The sequence below is a fragment of the Ruditapes philippinarum genome, unplaced genomic scaffold (assembly GCF_026571515.1).
Source record: "Ruditapes philippinarum isolate M1 unplaced genomic scaffold, ASM2657151v2 ctg6341_1_1_1_1, whole genome shotgun sequence".
Lineage (NCBI taxonomy): Eukaryota > Metazoa > Mollusca > Bivalvia > Venerida > Veneridae > Ruditapes > Ruditapes philippinarum.
Window position 1 is genome coordinate 29321 of NW_026866227.1, and position 20920 is coordinate 50240.

Below are 20920 nucleotides of genomic sequence, written 5' to 3' on the forward strand. Positions count from 1 at the left end.
TTGAAGGCAATATCTCATTCCAAATATATTAGCTTGAAGCATTATAGTCTTCAAAGCAATGTTATATGCTAAATATATAAGCATTATACATTTTGTAGTTTTCCACTCATAAGTTTACATTAGTGTATGACCCACTGGGCGGCGGAAAGTGTAACGTTTAGACGACTTCAATTTGATGCTACATGCTAAATATTTAAGCTGTGCTTGGCAGTTGAGAAACAAAATATTTCCAAAATCTGTACATTATAAAAATCTACATAAACTTAGGGACCTCCAGGGTGTGACCAATTTTTATGTCAGAGTGATGATTTATGTAACTTTTGTAGAGGTTTACTTAACAAATTCTACATGCCAAATATCTAAGCTTTGTGCATCATTGTTTCACAGTATAAAACATAAATGTATTTTCCTATACAAGTCTTTTGTTAATTAAGTAACCCCAGAGTCGGTCCAATATTGACCCTACCTGAAATCCCCACAAAGAATTAAGGTCCTTGTAGGTTACAACACACTAAATATTTAAGATAGCAACAAATAAAAGATGCCATCAGAAAAGATAAGTTTAAAGTTTTGTCAATTGCAGAAAGTATGGCATACCAGCAACTATTATATATTCCACTGACATGTTTGGGAAGCATACATATTTGCCTAGAGTGAATAACACATGCACAAAGTGTAAGCAAAATCTTTCTGTTCAAATTACAATTTTAACCAAGATCTTTAGAACATATAATTTTCTCGTCTAGTGGATAGGAACATGGATAAAAGATGACACTTGCCGATATGATTTGTTAAATTATTCAAAGGCTAACTAGGACTTACATCTTCAAACAATATTTTGTTCATATTTTACAAGTAATGTCTTCGTGAAAAATGACTATTGGAGGGGCCCTAAAACACAGATTTTTAACTCTAGTAAAGTCAGGATAGCAGACACTCTGATAAATCCTTTATTTACACATTTATGTGCAACAAATAATCAATAGACAGTTCAACAGAGAAGTTAATTAAATAATGGGCTGTTGAAATTTAAACCAATACTTTTGTATATCACAAATAGGGCAGTCATATTTACATATTCTAAGAAAGCTGTTCTGAGTGATGATAAAATAGACAGCTATTGAAGTTAATTTGCACAAAATATTTACCATACATAATGGATTATTGATAAAATAACAACTTAACAAACTTTCATATAATCATAATCAACATTAATTTTTTAATTTGAATTTAGCATTATTAACATTAAATAACACCAAAATTATTTAAAAGATACTTTATAATCAAATATTTTTATTTCTTATTTCATGATAAGGTTTATTGTTTCAGAAATCGTATAATTATTATCCCTTACAACGTTATAAACATTAACAAATAATGTCATTAAATCCTTAAAAATGTCAATTCCAATTTGTACAAAATAGTATAAATCAGACAGTTTTAATTGACATTAAATCTTCTACAGATATATAATACTAGGATGTTTCAGTGTGAAATGTTTTAGTTTCCTCCTGGCTCAGCGGAATATTTCCAGGAGGTGCGACGAAATAATCTTCATCACGTTTCACTGCATTTTGAAGAATAGATTTTTTACATCCACCTTCTGTCACAATATCATCACGAAGCAGGAGTTCACGATCCTCTAACACTGAATACATAGGTTCTACATCGTCTGTATTAACCATATATAACTGATTTGCATATTCTATAGCACTCCGCAACCTGTCTACACCTGCTTTATTATTCACCTCCACTAATGACAGTCGTTCAAGATGATTAATCATTTCATCTGTAAGGTCTGGGACAGGAGGAAGATTCTTTGGGTTTATTTCCTTCCACTGGGGTTCATTTGGTATCTTGGAGTTTAAACAACAAACTCTCTGACCAAAGTTAACACTGCATAATCTATTTAGTCTCAACACTTTGAAAGCTATATTAAGAGCCATTGTTTCAATAAACAAATTAAACTGCACACCAAAAAAGATTAAGATAGCAAAGTACACAGTATCAATGTTTTCTTTTTTAAATGTGACCTTAACCTTCAATTTCTTCTTCTTTGGCTTGCATTGCTCTGATCTCTGCTTTACGTATTTCTACTTTTTCCTGAAATCCCTGAAATAAAATAAAAGAGGAAACATGTAATAACCAGTATGATTCAGGATAAGACACAGCAGCATTTGTTGTTGTTTTATCCTGCTACTGTCTATATCATCAGCTGGATAAAGCCTTGCCCGATAAACTTATCTATCTCCGGTCATTTAGTCACATGATGACGTCACATGTTAAGCAGCAAAAAGAAACTGCAAATAGATGCTATTTTATTAGGGAAAAAGAAGAATGAAACCATTTAATTATTCTAAAAACATGATAAAAAGCAGGATTAATCAAATACATGGTTGATGTCGGGATGGAGAAAGTTTATCCGGTTCACGGCGCCAGTGAATCTTGGCTCGCTAAAGCTCGACAAAATACACTTTCTCGCTCACCGGATAAATCTTCTCCATCCCTACATTTTTTCTATATATTTTGTTGGTTGGGTTTTACGACACACAAATACAGTATAGGTCATGTGGTAACTTTCCAGAGAAGATCTCAGGTGCCATTCTGTGCATTATTCCAGGCACAAACGGGCACCTGAGTAAAACCGACCACATTCTGAAAGTTAGAGCAGTAATTGTAGAACCAGACTAAATGCCCAACAAGGTATTCCATAATGGTTCTGATTAAATATATAAGAAATTCCTTGATAATAAAAACAACAAAAAATAAGTTCATTGTTTAAATTTTTGAAAACTAACCTAACAGTTTATTTAGTTTGATTTGAATATGGTTTAAACATATTTATTTAAACTCGATTGCGAAACAAGTTCTTTCAACTTATATTAATCACTTTCGAGTCCGCTTCCTGGAACCAACCAGTACTGGTGTCATATGAAGAAACATGGCCATGACCGGATAAGAGCTCAAACCAATGATCCATGGGTTGAGAGGCAGACACCTAACCCACTGCTCTCCTTTAGTTTGAATATCAGCTACAAATAAAATGTGTATATTGTAATAATATTATAATATATAATAATATTGTAACACATGAACCGACATTTGTATTTATAAAAATATACAGTTACACATGAATTACACATGTTAAAAACAGTCAGTTTAGTTCAACAGGTAGATTGTTCAATAAGTTGGAATATGAATCAGGGGACCAGGGTTCTATACCCAGAATGTGCATATAAATATCATTTTCTTTGTGATATTTCAAGAAATCTTATCCATGGTCAATTGTACTGTCCCTCTGCTCTGGCAGAAGTTACCAGTTCCTTGCAAAAGTGAAAGTACTAATACTGGTTAACTGCCTGACAGTATACCTAGGAACAATGCAGTGGCTCTGATGAATTCAAAGTGGCTTACAACTGAACTACCAACACCACCAACACATATTTTAAAGAAATACTGTTTTTACATCTGAATTAACTTACTGACATGTTAAAGTTTTATAAATATATCTTACAGCAAGTGGTTTATATATACTGTGTGTAAACTGAGATCCCAGTAACATTGAAAACACTGCAGCTGCTGTTACTGTTAAATATCTTTTCCATGAAACTCCAGCAGGCATACTTCAATCAAACTGTAATATAAAATTAATTAATCATTATTTATCCATAAGATGTATATGTATCTAATGAACTATCTCTGAGATGAATATGTATCTAATGAACTATCTCTGAGATGTAAATGTATATTATGAACTATCTCTAAGACGTATATGCATCTAATGAACTATCTCTGAGATATATATGTATCTAATGAACTATCTCTGAGATGTATATATATCTAATGAACTATCTCTGATATTTATCTAATGAACTATCTCTGAAATATATATGAATCTAATGAACTATCTCTGATATGTATCTAATGAACTATCTCTAAAATATATTTGTATCTAATGAACTATCTCTGAGATGTATATGTATCAAATGAACTATCTCTGAGATGTACATGTATCTAATGAACTATCTCTGATATGTATCTAATGAACTATCTCTGAAATATATATGTATCTAATGAACTATCTCTGAGATGTATATGTATCAAATGAACTATCTCTTAGATGTATATGTATCTAATGAACTATCTCCGAGATGTATCTAATGAACTTTCTCTGAGATGTATCTAATGAACTATCTTCGAGATGTATAAAAATGAACTATTTCTTCGATGTATATGTATCTAATGAACTATCTTTTAGATGTATATGTATCTAATGAACTATCTCTGAGATGTATCTGATGAACTTTCTCTGAGATGTATCTAATGAACTATCTTTGAGATGTATCTAATGAACTATCTCTGAGATGTACATGTATCTAATGAACTATCTCTGATATGTATCTAATGAACTATCTCTGAAATATATATGTATCTAATGAACTATCTCTGAGATGTATATGTACCAAATGAACTATCTCTTAGATGTATATGTATCTAATGAACTATCTCTGAGATGTATCAAATGAACTTTCTCCGAGATGTATCTAATGAACTATCTTCGAGATGTATAAAATGAACTATTTCTTAGATGTATATGTATCTAATGAACTATCTTTTAGATGTATATGTATCTAATGAACTATCTCTGAGATGTATCTAATGAACTTTCTCTGAGATGTATCTAATGAACTATCTTTGAGATGTATCTAATGAACTATCTCTGAGATGTATATGTATCTTATGAACTATCTGTGAGATGCAGTTGTAAGACCAACACATAAATGATAGTCAATCATCTAAATTTTGTGAAACTTCTTGCTACATGAGATTGTTTGTTTCAGTTCCTGTTGATATGTAACATCATACCATATTAAACATTCTACACAAATCGAAACATTAACATTGATGATATTACATGACTGTACTGTATCATTTGTCTGTATCATTTGATTTGACTGTATAAAGTTGTATTCCCATGAGTGTTTATAATGGTTGTATACTTTACACAACACAAGTGATACTATTCCGCAGAACGGCACACTTCTGTACTTTATACATTTTGTGCATATCACATCATATTTACCAGCCAAAAAGTCTATATCCTTTATATAACATGTATATTTATATTCATCATTCATAAAATAAAAACAGTTAATATACCCTGAAATTGATTTGTAATTCTTACTTTTTAACCAATCACAGAAAAGTAACTATTTCAAAGATATTTATAGATAATATAATAATATACAATATGGACATACCTAGTGGACAGTTTATTTTTGAAATTTTAGCTGTGCAAATACTTTTTCTCTTAGTTTTTCTCGTTCTATCTGTTTCCAAGCCTCTTCTTCTACCTGTTTCCTTGTGTATGTTTTATCTGCAAAAATAAACATCATTGTCAAGCCCCTATTACTGTAACCCTCGTTCTGCTTGAACCTACTGTGATTAACTTTTGTCATCAGTATCGAGCCAGGCCAGCCTGCACCTCCGTGTAGTCTTACAAGGTTCTAGTCTGTTAGCCAACTTCAAATTTTCATTCTAATATTACCAAAAATAGATAGGCAGTTCCAAAAATGGAAGCTGGCAAAGCCCAGGAAATTCAGCAAGCCAAAAGAGGTATTAAGGAAGTTAGATTTTTATATCTTTTTATATTTCAAATAAAATGTTTAAATATCAATATTCGTAAATATAAGAAAACACAGGTAGACATAAGTCTTATGATTTCCTTTCATTTATATTGTTTTTTTCATAATTAAATATTTAGAATCATATCAATTTTCATCCTTACGCTTCTACATATCTATATTTATACTGCCATACATTATAATAGATATTTCATAACACTTACAAGATAAAGTTGCTTTTTCCCTTGTTTTTGTTTCTCATTTATACAATTAAGGAACTATGACAAACATAAATGAAATTATAAAGCATTACTTCACTATTTAAGTAAAGGTATCTTGTGACAACTTCATCACAAAATTAATTAACTGATGCTTATTGATTTGTTTCAAGTGACTAGTCACACCACCAACAATATACAATGTACAGTAATTTATAAGGTCGATGTCATATGATGACTTAGATTAAAGACAACCTCTTTGTGCATTGTCTGACATCACTAACCTTCCATAAGATAGCTGGATAGCTTCCTCACATGAAAGAGTCAATATCTGATGGGAATTCAACCCATAGCAGTTTGGGGCAAGTGTTTTAAGTCAGCCATCTTAAGCAATTAGCTACATACCAGTAGGTCACACTTATCTTAATATTTCAATACTTACAAAAGTTGTGACCATTCACAGTCCACTTGATCATAGCCAATTCTAAAAGAGCTCCATAAACAAAGAAGAATGGCATAAACCTGTAAACTCCTAGCCTTCTCTTGCCTGGTACTTTATTTAAGATGTTTTGTATGAAATGCATTATCTCATTTTTCCATCCTGAAAAAAGAGACATTAAATAAAATATAATTAATGATTAAATTGTCAAATTAAGTAATCAGTGTATCAAACAACGATTGGAACATGTGACAAAAAGTTGCCCAAACCAAGGCCCAACATCACCTTGCCCTAACCTGACTGTAGTGACATCATCTTGCCCAAACCTTGGTCTGACATCACCTTACCTGAACCTTGGCCTGATATCACCTTGCCCGAAATTACCTTGCCCTAACCTTGGTCTAACATCATCTTGCCCTAACCTTGGTCTGACATCATCTTGCCCTAACCTTGGTCTGACATCACCTTGCCCTAACCTAGGTCTGACATCACCTTGCCCTAAACTTGGTCTGACATCACCTTGCCCTAACCTTGGTCTGACATCACCTTGCCCTAACCTTGGTCTGACATCACCTTGCCCTAACCTTAGCCCATGTCACCTTGCCCTAACCTTGGTCTGACATCACCTTGCCCAAACCTAGGTCTGACATCACCTTGCCCACACCTAAGTCTAACACCACTTTGCCCTAACCGTACGGGCTAGCTAATATACGTACCTGCCGTGAATGATGTCATACGAGGTCTCGCGTGGCACCTAAATGTCATGGCCCACTGTGGTCGGCGTTATTGATGTTTTACAGTTAAAAAGGCAATTTTAATGACGGTATTAATATTTCGATACTTTAATTGGTATAGAACAATGTTAAAAGAATTGTTTTATTGTAAAATGCACAAGAATTGATTTGGTCAAGTGTATTTGCAAGTGAAAAATAAGGTTAAATCAACTTATGTTATTCCGTTTAGGTTTCGTAACGGGTCTAAACTTTAATGCTGCATCAGATGACAAACAAAAATGTTAAATAGCGGCTTATAAAGTTTTAGAAGCCAGAACTACTTAGCCCCACGATAATAAGAGACAACAGGATACACCAGTCTAGGATAATATTATATATCATTAAATATAAAAAAATATGGTTTTATAATGTCTTTTCTCATGATTAGCAATGTCACACGCCGAAATTTTGTGACATGTCACAATTACATGATCATTTTTTTCTTCCAAAAGTAATGTGGGCGAATCGGGTGTTGGGCGAATCAAGAGTGGGGCGAATCATTTCAAAACAAACAAATTTTACTGATTCACATCGTTAGTAGCTATTTTATTCTATAAAGCTGGTTAAAGATAAGCATTTAAGTAGATAAAAAAACTTAAATTTAAATTATAATGAAAACTTATTGAAGTTATAGATCTAGATCTATTTCACGGTTATGTAAATACATGCCTTCTTCGACCTTCGCAGCGATTACCTCCCTTAGCAGGCAATTTTCCGGCTTTTTTCCGTCAGTCTTCCGACGATGGTCCGATTGATCCGAAGACTGCCGGAAAGGACCGAAAAGTTGCGATGCAGCCAATAGGTCAGACTCTCGTATTGGTTTTTCCAAGATAGAATAGAATAGAATAGAATAACTTTTATTTCCAATCAAGGGTCATGTTAAATGACATGTGAATCACAATAATAATAATGAGATCAAAGATCAAATAAAGACGTTAAAGAAACTAAAACTTGATTCGTATTATAGTAACAACAATAAACTTAAAGAAAAAACAAAAACAAAACAAACACAGCAAATGACAGGGTTTCGCGAACTATAATTAAACATCATAACTACATATATATATATGAATTGAAAATTACATTTTGTTTTTATTCTTCGAATAACATTTAATTTACACAAACAGATAGCGTATACCTGTTTTGTAACAAAACTGTACAATACACATGTCTCTCTCAATTTTAAAAAAATATATATATATATATATTCTCTCATTAATTTCTATATATATATATATATATATATATATATATATATATATATATATATATATATATATATATATATATATATATATATATATATATATATATATATATATATATATATATATAGTTATACAAGTTAAATTAATTTATGTTTTCTCATTACCATTTCTGAGTTTAAAACAAGTAAAAATAAAATCTACAAATTGTTTTATGATTTTTTCATCTTCGTTGCTCATTAACCAAATGAATTTGCTTATTTCAGACATTTTTTCAAAGTTTAAATTCTTATCTTTTATTTCACTATATAAAATGCTGCGTTGACTAGTAAAAGCATTGCAAGCAGTAACAAAATGTAGCTCGTCTTCAACTTCATTTGAGTTGCAAACTTCGCAAACTCTTTTATCAGACTTGATTTTTTTTATATCTCCCAATCTCTATTTGTAATTTGTGAGAACTTATCCTTAACTTTGTAAAACAAGCTCTAATATTTTTATCTTTGATTACTGCTAAATAAGGTTCCCTACAAAAATTTGTTTTAAACAGTGCATAAGTACGTAGTTTACAAGGTATGACTAATTACCGTTCACGTATTTGAAGAGAATACCGAATATGAATATTTTTTTCATAAAATTTTGACGTAGGGTCAAATATTGCACTTTATTTAACATATTCACGTACCTTAGTGAATATTTGTTTTTCCATAGACATTATGAGAAAATTATGGTCTAAAATTGAGTGTTTTTTTTCACCCAATCGCTGGCCAATTTGAAAGTCTGAGCTGAATACATAATAAAACACAGACAATGCATGCATACACTCCCAACTTTCCCTAATTGCGTGTATTTCGCTGAGAAGGCACAGGGCACTGCCCGGCATCGGCAAAAGGTTTGCGGCTTGGCGGATAATAAACTTAAAAATCACTCTGTCCGTTATCAGCACTTGTATACTTCGTCAACAATTTGGGACCAGCAGCCGATGTCCTGATTTAAGCCAATGGGAGTGGCCCTACGATGTATGCAGAGAGGATGGTACGTGTGCTAGGGAGCGTGAGCCCCTAGCACAGATGGACGGCTTGTAAGGCAGCGCCTTTGCTAAGCACCAACAGCACTTTTAAGGCCGCTACGTACCTCCTTTCATAATTGTCACAAACAAACAATTTAAACAGATCTTAATTATTCTCCTTGACTTCAGCTAAGCAATTTATAAAGTAAATCACCGTAAATTACTTCTTGCCTTTGAACAAGACAACGGTGTCCCAACAAAACTTCTCATGCATTTGGACACGCTCTTCCTAATAGGTAGGAGCACGGATCATATTTACAATAGTAATATAAATCCGTGGTCGGAGTCAATTGGTTGTACTGGATGATGAACACTCTACAGAAGTCCCAGTAAAACTGTTGTCCCCCAACGCTCTGTCCTTGGCGCGCTCTGCTTTCTCATTTATATAAATGAACTTCCATCTACTGTCTTCAAGTCTCAAATTCGCCTCTTTGCAGATGACACCGTGGTCTACATCAATATAAACTCTTCCCCAGACTCGCAATCCTTACAGGAGGCTCTCAGTAAGATGCAAATCTGGGAAAGGGAGTGGGACATGGAATTCAACCCCTTTAAAATGCAAGTCCTTCAGATCATAAAAAGTATTTCATGGCCAAGTTTTAACATCAAATACATAGGTCTAGTCCGCTCCACATATTTAAACTACAATACACACATTTCAAGAATAACATCAAATGCAAGCAAAACCCTACGATTCATTAAACAAACAAAAAAAAAGGAAAAAGTGAACCAATTTACTAATATATCCCAAGTAAGTGCATCAACTGTTTTGAGCCCTCGCACACAATCGAACACCCAAAAAATAAAGAAGGTCCAAAGACGAGTGATACGCTGGATGAAACGCGACTATTCCCCCATTGTCATCAGTATTAACAGTCATACGGGAAGATCTTGGCTGGCGTTCTCTCAAGCATCGCATATTTTAGACTTTAGACTCATTATGTTTTTCAAATTTACCACAACCTAGTAGCCATGCACTAGCCATTGATATGCCAGCACTATTAAGTGTTGAGAATCGAGTACCGCTCAAGCCGGTGCTATGGGGCGTGGGGGATATTGCACTTATTCATTATCCCTCATTTACAGACTCAACCAAACCGAGTCTGCAATTTTCATGTAATTTTGTTGTGATTTATACTTCCGAGGGATCATTTTGTTTCCAGATTTGTATTACTACCTACATAAAACCCCCATCTAGGCTTACTAGACATATTCACCCCTTTCTCTTAGGAACATACAGATAACACCAGACTACCCTATATAAGATCTTGTTTTCAACCACTGTATCACACTTTGGGACCAGATTTCCAGTAACATTTTGACCCTGCCTGATCTTAATCAATTCAAACAGGTGGTGACTGAGAAGTAGTATTATAGTTGACTTGTTGTGTTTTTATTTCTAATCTTCCTTCACTCTTGCTAATAAAAACATTTTAACAATGACCCGAAGCTTTTAAAGTCACTCATTGTCCTACCTAATAATGTTCATTTTCAAGTTTTTACTTTCTCTCACACCATTTACTAACACATCCGACGTGCACTTTTCCTGCCTATATATATAACACTTGCGAGAGTGTTTAATTCGCTTGTGACTGTCTAACTGGTTGAAATTCACTAGCCTTTCACATTTGCTATAATACAAAACAGAATCTTTGAAATTATATATTTGACATCCAACGGAAAATAAAATCTGTTCCGGTAAAATTATTATTGAACATATACCTGACAATCATAATCAATTATGAAAATGCTCACTGATGTCTAATTATAATCCAATCCGTAACCTCGAAATACACAGAACGGATACGATATTCCGATCTAACCTACTCTAGAAACAATTTTAATGCTAGGAGTTGAAGAATAAATCTATACGAATATATACTTAAGGATTGGACCAAATGGTTTTGCAACATTAATGTTTAAATGCCTTTAAATGCCTAACATCAGTTTCACAAAGTAAAGATATATTATATTAAAGTTAATATGCATTAAGTAATTCTACATTTTTATTTTTAAAGATGAACTAAAAATGAAGAGGAAACAAAATGTTGCTGTACTATCTCGTTTTTCTATCCCGCTAACGACCTTATCATCTTTAAAATTGCCCGAATTTTCTGATAAACGTCTGTGACTGATCAAATACGAGGGATTTCTTTTATTATTTCAAATGTTTCTAAAGAAGGTTTTCTGAACTGTTGACAATCTTTTACGGCGTAAAAAGTTAAAATACTAATAATCGCTAAACTAATTATGCAAATAAAGCAAACATATTTAAATATCACACATTTGGCATTTATCTTATCCACTTGAACTGATTATATTAAACGGGTCATCCTAAATAATCATGTTTTTATTTTTGGGATTTTTCACTCATTTAAGTTAGTCATGGCATGTAAAGTACTGGTTGTACAACTACAGCTTACATCATTTTAATCATTTTTCAAAACAAAAGTGGTAAACACCCAAGGAATAAAAATAGATATATTTTTTACAATAAACTTCCTGGTTCAATCTTATTTCCCCAATATGTATAAATATATCTTAACTGTCTATTACATCCGGTTTCATTTTCAAAACCAAACTACGCATAAACATGGATAAACGGGTAAATATATAGTATAAAATTTAAAATAAATATATAAAAATCAAGTAAACTAACATATTAAGAGTGAGTGTTTAAAATATTCAAAAGGTTTGAACAAATAAACAGTTTCTTTTACAACTCTCTCTTATTTTATATATTTTCATTTTGATAATTGTTTCTGAGATTGTTTTTTAAAAATCATGTAATCAAACTTAAGCGTACCCTGTCATATTTTAGCAGCTACTTTATATGTAGAAACACTTAACATCCAGGCTTTAAGCAAAATAAAAAACTATAAAAAATTCGATAATTATCTTAGAAGCGGCCTTGTTCTTATACACTCAGGAACCTGAGAAGAATGAAGGTAACCCTGAAAAGAATATAAAACACTCTGACCAGAAAGATAAAGTTGTTAAAAGAAAAAACAGAGAAGAAGATAGGAAAAAGCGTTCAAAATTACCAAGTCAAGATAACTTTAATGAAGGGAATGGCAATAAAACACCCCAGCAAGAGTTGAGCAGTGAAGACAACGGGGATGATGATGAGGAGGAACAGTCAAATTTGAGTAACACAGGAATAAGAGATGTATGGCAAAGATCAGAATTAAGTGGCGGCGAAGAGATTAACAATGAAAGGAAATATTTAAAGCTGAGTAACAAAGCAAAATGCACTGAATGGCAATATCCAGAGCTAAGCGATGGGTATAGTGATGTTGAGGTGAAAGGATCAGAGTTCAGTAACAAATCGAATAGAAATGAATGGCCACAACCAGAGTTGAACAATCGAGAAAATGACAATGAAGGGGAAGATTTAAAGTTAAGTAACAAAGGGAATGACATTGAAGGACAAAAGCCGGTTTTGAGCGTTAGTGTCAGTATTGATGAGGGAAAGAAGTCACAGGTAGATGGTGAAGCGAATGGCAATAAGGACAATTGCCATAAGTTATTCGATAAAGACAGTCATCGTGATGAGAACACGTATAAGTTGAGTGGTGAGAGCAGTGATGGTGTGGAACAAAACGTGAGTTATGGCTACGATGGCAATAAACGTCAACGGCCAGAATCGAGGGGTGATGAAGAACAACACAAACAACTAATTGATAAAGGACAAGAACAGCATCCAAACTCGAGTGACGGGGACAATAGTAATGAAAGAAAAAGGCCAGTGTTGAGCTGCAGAGGTGTTGACAATGAGGGAAGACAGACACCACTGAGCTTCAAATCAGATAAACACGAAAAAGAAAATAATGACGGAGAGATTCGTTGTGAAGACGATATTGATAATCATTTAAAATTAAGAAATGAAAACGACAGTGATGAACAACGCAACTCATTTTCAAATGACAAATGTATGTCGGGTAATGGTTTCAGAAAATTAAAAGAAAACAGCGATGATTGTATACTTTACAAGCGTAGTTATGATTCACCATCTTCAAATGAAACCTTTCTGTATACTCGCATTAATAATAATGTAACTTCTAGGGAAAGCATGCCCCAAAATAACGAGTCAGGTAAAGAAAATATTACACCTGAGCCTCGCATTGGATTATTTAAGGTTCATGACAATGACAATATGAATGATTCTGTAACGGGCAAAGAAGAATTGCACATACACATATCTTTTGATAGTGGAACCGATAATCATAGTCGAGAAAGCGAAACAATCCCTAAAGAGAGAATAGATCGAAATAATAATTATAGGGAATCTGGAAGTATAAATGTGCCATTAGAAATATGTTCCGAAAGAAGTGAACATCAGCATCAAATGGAATCATTAAAGGAACCACCCGAGTTTGACAATGACAGTCTTCTTCAATCTTTTAGAAATTACTCAGACGTATCATCATCGAACAGAGATGCCAGCTCTTCAACACAGTTTGATAGCGGGATAGATACAGACAGCCAAGGAAGCGAAACAAATCCTAAAGATATACTTGTAATAGAACGAGTCAACAACAGAATTCATTACCATAGCCAGCATTTACATCAATTGAGTGTTAACCCTGATGAAGATATTGATATCAGCACTAATGAAACAAAACGAATGACAATTAATGAAAGAAACGTTGAAAGATCTGGTAAATCCATACATTTAAACACTCATGAAACAGAACCAAAGACGATTAATGCAGATATCAACGTTAAAACCGACGAATTAATGAAAGTGGACATACATGAAACAACACCAAAGACACTTAATGTAGATGTCAATGTTAAAACTGACGAACTAATGAAAATGGACACACATGAAACAAAACCAAAGACAATTAATGTGAAAAACGATGTAAGACCATGTACAAATTCTAATAAAAGCACTCATGAAAACAATCAAAATTCTAAAGATGTAAATGAAACTGCCCCTCTAGGGACAAATGACGAAAATAATCTTTTGTCTAGAAATACACCAAATTTTGACGACAGACTAATGAATGATAGAACAGAATTATGTGAAAGTCCATTTCACGGCAGTGAAAATGAAAGTGGCCAATCGGATTCTGAAGTTGTAAATGATAATGAGGCTAATGAAATTGTACCAATGTCTCAAATTCAGAACGAAAATATGGAACAAAATTCTAGAAAAGGAACTGATCTGGATCCACACTGAATAAAATGGTGGAAAATCTATTAATAATTAATATTCATTAACAACCAGTCTTGCTCGATCGGATATTTTTTATCTACACATCAAAGGAAAATTATTTAAACCCCAAAAATAATTCTTGTAATAATAATAAGATTTGATTATACAAGATATTTCATTACTATTTAGAACGTTGCATGTTGATATTAGAATATAATCCTTGTTAAATACAGTTAAGATAAAACTCGTATAGAAAGCAGAATGTTGAAATCAAAGCTAACAGAGTCTTACAGATTCTACGGGATCATTGAGTCCAGCCATTTTAAGTGTTGAGAATCGAATATCACTCGGACCGGTGCTAGGGGGAGTGAGGGATGTTGCACTTTTTCATTTTGCCTCATGCACAGACTCAGTCAAACCGAGTTTGCAATTATCATGTACTTAAATTGCTGTTTTTGATGCTTCTGAGGGATCACTTTTTCCAGATATTTATCTTCAGACGAATATTTGTATGTCATTGTCGCATGTGCCTTGATTTAAACTTCACAAACGATAAAAATGACACATGTAATGAGGAACGAAAAGGGCAATCAAATGTACAGTATATAAGAAAAGTATGAAGCATCGGTATGTTTAAAGATGATGCGAACTAAGAATTTCAGTCACATGGTAGAAACTGATTAGTAGACTTAATTTAACGTTTGCCAAAAAGCGATATCGACATTATGGTTTACCACTTAGTCGATAGTTAACATGACATCATGACATATCAACTCCATTGTCAAAAAATATGATAAACAAGATCAACAAGGAAAGGCGACGTTCAATAAACGCAACATCCACACGACATAGCAACAAGAACCAGCGGCAAGGAACCAAGGAGGACCCCCCGCACCCACCCCCAAAAACAAAAAAAAACAGGACAGGGCAAATCGCATCTTCTCGGCCATCTTCGTCATGAATAATCATCGAGGTATTCCGATTGCTCCATTGTTGGTTGTGCGATAATTTGTATCTTCTTTTAGTTGGAGATTAAGGGTTCTGAACCAGAATGAATAATAACAACAGCTACAAGGTTAGTAATTAAAAACAAAAATATCTAAACCCCAGGAAAAAATATTTTATTTCTTTTAATTATTAGATATCAGTCGTAAATGAATTTAATTTAAATCCACTTTCGATTTTGACTTTTTTGTTATAACGTTTTGTCAAATATGACATCAGTGAAAATACAGATTTAAACAAATGCTTTTTTTTAGGATTCTTTAGAATATCAATTTAAAGTCATGTATGTCTGATTAAAAATGATTTTTAAGATTGTTATCAAAATTGCACTTTTTTTGGAAATACATCAGTGGAATCCCATGATTTGACATAATTCCTATCTTTAGCAATATCAAATCGGAAGTTGCCGGCTCTTTTCGTCATTATTTAGATAAGGACTCCGAACCAGTTAAAAATGTTTCCAAAAAAATCACCCCTCTATTTGCGGGATGTCGGTTTAACCTACACATGTAATATATTCGTGTACAAGTTTACATAAATAGAATAAATTCTTAAATATAGAAGTGATTATAATTACACTTACTATATAGTGTCTTTAGAAAACGAAAGTACATGTAGATCTACAAACTTTATAGCTATTGACGACTTTTCAGAGTTGGTTTTAATAAGTTGACAATGGGCATTCTTAAATCGATTTTGACTGACAGACTTATTATATTTTCAATCATTATTTTTTCGAAAATGACATTTTTCCGTTGGATGTCAAATAAATACATTCGTTAAATACTCATTATACAAATATTACACCCTTTGTTTTTGTTTAAATTTCATGATCTGAAATAATGTGGTAGAGTTACTTCTATCCGTATTGACTCTAATATTTTTATGAAAATCCGTCAGTGTGTCAACTGATTTTATTCTGATAATCGGGGAGATGTTCCGAATCAACTGTAACTTATTCGGAAAACCTCACTGATAATAGTCAGAAATTGACTGAAAGTGAAAGGGCTAAGAAATTGTGATTTTGTAATACCGTATAAAGCTACCATAATATCAAAATATTCCAAGTACTACTATGAGTCAGAACGACCGTCTTTCATATAGTCCGGCCATGTATGAGTACATGTATTCAGGTCATTTGTCTGCGCAATATTGATAAAAATAAGCATTGCCAATTAAATAGTCATACCTTTATTCTCAAACTGACTGATTGATATCTAGGACATACATAAAAATAGAAACTGTTGTTATCGAGTACTAACGGGACATGTCACCAGTCATGCCCTCAAGGGTTTAATTTTGAATACAATTAAGTAGAGATAATTTACCTCTATGTAATTTTTAAAAACAAAATATTATCCAAAAGATGAATACCCCAAGCGTTTTCTATATTAACAAGCAATTAAAAATCTGTTGTAACTAATACAGTATAGTATGGTCTTGATTTTTTTTGTTATAATTCATTTTCATTTAATAACATGTTAATTGGGTTTTGATCAATACTTTAGGACAGCCATGAGAATGAAATGAGTGGAATACAAGAATTAGAACGAGACAATCGTCGTACTGTCACCGATCCACATGGATGTCATGGTATGGTGGTAGCTGACTCAGGAAGTCGTAATGCCCTACAATCGTCTTATCATGGTACAACTACCGTTGAAACTAATGATGAATCTAAGCTGAATCTTGAGCGAAAATGTGTGCCACTAAAATTCGAAACATCATCATGGTGTGATGAAAGGAAAAGGGAACTTCAATCTACTGAAGGTAAGTTTCAACTCAATCTCATTACCCCTGCTAATGTACTTAGTCTTTTGATAGTATGTTTTATTAGATTTGTTGCAGTCTCTTTATGACACACAATTGTTTTAAGTAAAAGAACTAATCAAGATTAGAGAGGACCAAATACTTATTAACTTGTTACACAAATTAATTCACTTATAACAAAATCTAATGTCGGTATTAAAATGAACCCATAACAAATAACATGCCACTAAGTACACATTCAACTTTGTTTTCTAGATGAAAGACCTTTACGCGATTTCCTGTGTCGAGCCATTTCAAAGAACGCACGAATGATTGCCGTTGACCTAGATGTGTCCAATTTGTTAGACCATCTTTTATCCAAATACTGCATTACTGAAGATGAATACAACGAGCTCCGTTCTTTGGATAAGTCCAAGAATCTTGCTAGAACCGTATTAGGATTAGTTTTAAGAAGGGATTGTCGTACACTGCTGTCCTTCATTGACATCATTTTCGAGTGTGGTGAGCATATAGCTAGTAGTATCACGGTCGCATATGATAGCATCGTCAACAATGCAGACTCCTCACGTGCTGAAACAGGACGATCATGCTCGCACTGCCTTCTGCTAGAAAGGACGGAGCCTATTTTAATTATCGATTCACTGATAAGCCATGACTATGAAATGTTTTTGCCATTTTACGAACAAGTTGCAAACTGCAGGGATAACGTTCCAGAGAAGAGAAAGGAATGGTGGGATAACTTTATGACGCATGTCATGAAGGTCGAGGCTTCAGCAGAGATGACACAACTAATTATAGAAGCTCTAGAAGAGTGTAGATTCCACTCGGATATTATAAGGAACCTGCGTGAGGACCAAAGCAAAAATGTTAACAGCTTTCTGTGCACACATATCTGCAGTGTGGTTTTGAACTCTAGTCCTCGGGCTGAAGACGAAGAACATGGACCACGGATGCAAGAATTAAAAGTTGATTATGAAAACACCAACTTGAGAATGTTTCAACGAACAACAATATCGTCTAAGGTCAATGTGAAGAAGATGCACCATCTAAAATCATTTGATTTGGAGAATCTGCCTGACGACCAAAGACACGCTGCCAACCGTTTCATGTATAGATACACACACAAGTCCAGTCGAAGTACTGAAGAAAACATAAATGAACCACGGATGGAAGAATTAAAAGAATTTGATTATGAAAATACTAATCTAAAGATGATTCAAAACGCAACGGGGTCGTCTACAGTCACGGCAAATGATATGCAAGAGCTGATACCGTTTGAGTCAGGGTCGGGTGACAGAATGGGGCATCGTTTTGACGACAGCAGGAATAGACAGGGTGGTGAAAACGCAAATACTAGGGAAGGTGATCACAATGAGTTAACGCAGTTAACACTTATTTTTGTATTTTGGTAAAACACTCAAACATCAAAATTGTTAGTAAAGAAAACTGAATGAGTTTACTTCGAAAGACGTATGATTAAACGAAAGGTCTGGGAACATGGGAGTAATAAAGTTGTAATAATGAATAATGTTTTCGAAATAAGGATTTACCAAATGACAATAAATCTTATGTCATCATTCTTCGACGCTGTGGAAAAGTGTTTGTTACTGCCGTGGTTAAAAGGAAACATTGGTACAAAATTCAATAGATGCCAGCCGGTATATAACTGAGATTAATGGTACTAATAATATATCGTATAGAATTCTAGATATTGCAGCGCCGAAGAAGCAAAAAGTTTTTTTTTTATAAACCTGTATTGTTTTTGTATTAAAAAGTTGAAAAAGGACAAAGTTTATTTACTACAAACTATTTTTTAATAATATGTTTACTTATATTATACCGGTATGTACATCCTGTACTTTATTATTACATGTTTATATGCCTGAAAAGGACCATTGTTTTTCTTTTTATTAATTGTATGAATATAAATTCATTTTGAATTTCAATGAATATTGGGCGCATGTCTCTTACAACATACACTTCATATGACGAAAATGTGATTTTTTAAAGTAGAGCAAATGTGAGTTTGATACCAATGATAGGATATGGATAATTTGATTGCTCAGAAAAGGTGGATCATGTAGATATTTTTGTACAATTTGTTTTGTTGTGTTTTAATCAGTAGTGAGATTGTAAGATTTTTTTTGTACCTTTTATATAGATTTATAAGTTTCATATATATTTTATATATTGTCAAACATGTCAGGGTGAAGTTGGGTAAACTATTTTAGATATTTTTTAGTGTGTTGAAATGTATAAATTACAATTTATTTTGCATTTTATATATAAACATTATGATATTGCGTTGTGTTATTTCAAACAAATTAATCAACTTTTTTTCAGATTTAACTGTTTTATAAAGCACTTGTATAATAGTCAAAAGTACAAGATGAATCAGGCACGGGAAAACATTATGAAAATAACACATTTCTCTGTGCATATAAGCAACGTGAAAACTGAAGAAACGCCCGAGACGGTCAGTTCAAGGGTTGCTAATATGCACTTTTACCCCGAACCAACATTTTAATGTATTTTTTCACCGCTGTCGAGAGCTATTCATTTTTAGCTCGACTATTCGCAGAATAATCGAGCTAATGCAGTCACCCATTTGTCGGCGTCGGCGTCCCTGTGGTTAAGTTTTTGTATGTAAGCTGGTATCTCCATAACTACTGAAGGGCATGGATTGAAACTTCACACACTTGTTCTCTGTGAATATCTAAGATGATTGGCACAAGTCCCATAACTCTGATTTGCTTTTTTACATAATTATGCCCCTTTTTCGACTTAGAAATTCTTGGTTAAGTTTTTGCGTGTAAGCTGGTATCTCCATAAGTACTGAAGGGAATGGATTGAAACTTCACACACTTGTTCTCTGTGATTATCTAAGATGATTGGCACAAGTCCCATAACTCTGATTTGCTTTTTTACATAATTATGCCCCTTTTTCGACTTAGAAATTCTTGGTTAAGTTTTTGCGTGTAAGCTGGTATCTCCATAACTACTGAAGGGAATGGATTGAAACTTCACACACTTGTTCTCTGTGATTATCTAAGATGACTGGCACAAGTCCCATAACTCTGATATGCTTTTTTTCATAATTATGCCCCTTTTTCGACTTAGAAATTCTTGGTTAAGTTTTTGTATGTAAGCTGGTATCTCCATAAGTGCTGAAGGGAATGGATTGAAACTTCACACACTTGTTCTCTGTGATTATCTAAGATGATTGGCACAAGTCCCATAACTCTGATTTGCTTTTTTACATAATTATGCCCCTTTTTCGACTTAGAAATTCTTGGTTAAGTTTTTGCGTGTAAGCTGGTATCTCCATAACTACTGAAGGGAATGGATTGAAACTTCAAACTGTTGTTGTCTGTGATTATCTTAGATGATTGGCACAAGTCCCATAACTCTGATTTACTTTTTTGCATAATTATGCCCCCTTTTTCGATTCATAAATTCTTGGTTAAGTTTTTGCGTGTAAGCTGGTATCTCCATAACTACTGAAGGGAATGTATTGAAACTGCACACACTTGTTGTCTGTGATTATCTAAGATGATTGGCATAAGTCCCATAACTCTGATTGCTTTTTTGCATATTTTTTCCCCTTTTTCGACTTAGAAATTCTAGGTTAAATTTTTGCTTGTAAGCTGGTATCT

At 33.4% G+C, this 20920-nt stretch overlaps 3 protein-coding genes and 1 long non-coding RNA gene across 5 annotated transcripts; 2 read left to right on the forward strand and 2 right to left on the reverse strand.

Annotated features, from left to right (window-relative positions):
• Positions 1 to 938: 938 nt before the first annotated feature.
• On the reverse strand, positions 939 to 5281 carry LOC132731825 (glutamyl-tRNA(Gln) amidotransferase subunit C, mitochondrial-like). Its single transcript, XM_060718099.1, has 3 exons — positions 5262 to 5281; positions 3515 to 3634; positions 939 to 2112 (listed from the first exon to the last, which is right to left on the reverse strand). The coding sequence occupies exon 3, from the start codon at positions 1944 to 1946 to the stop codon at positions 1476 to 1478; it is 471 nt and encodes a 156-aa protein (XP_060574082.1). The 5' UTR covers positions 1947 to 2112; positions 3515 to 3634; positions 5262 to 5281; the 3' UTR covers positions 939 to 1475.
• Positions 5282 to 6280: 999 nt separating this feature from the next.
• Positions 6281 to 7711, reverse strand: LOC132731826 (uncharacterized). The gene is made up of 2 exons (XR_009625938.1): positions 6998 to 7711; positions 6281 to 6443 (listed from the first exon to the last, which is right to left on the reverse strand). It is a non-coding gene; the product is annotated as an uncharacterized LOC132731826 (long non-coding RNA).
• A 4207-nt stretch (positions 7712 to 11918) lies between these two features.
• LOC132731828 (uncharacterized protein DDB_G0283697-like) lies at positions 11919 to 14513 on the forward strand. Its single transcript, XM_060718102.1, has 2 exons — positions 11919 to 11930; positions 12255 to 14513. The coding sequence occupies exons 1-2, from the start codon at positions 11919 to 11921 to the stop codon at positions 14511 to 14513; spliced, it is 2271 nt and encodes a 756-aa protein (XP_060574085.1).
• A 908-nt stretch (positions 14514 to 15421) lies between these two features.
• Positions 15422 to 19567, forward strand: LOC132731824 (uncharacterized). Of its 2 annotated transcripts, none has more exons than XM_060718097.1 (3): positions 15422 to 15564; positions 17003 to 17264; positions 17520 to 19567. In XM_060718097.1, the coding sequence occupies exons 1-3, from the start codon at positions 15541 to 15543 to the stop codon at positions 18674 to 18676; spliced, it is 1443 nt and encodes a 480-aa protein (XP_060574080.1). In that variant the 5' UTR covers positions 15422 to 15540; the 3' UTR covers positions 18677 to 19567. The 2 variants fall into 2 exon arrangements, with proteins under 2 accessions (XP_060574080.1, XP_060574081.1); XM_060718098.1 differs by lacking the exon at positions 15422 to 15564 and adding an exon at positions 15767 to 16003.
• The last annotated feature ends 1353 nt before the right edge of the window (positions 19568 to 20920 follow it).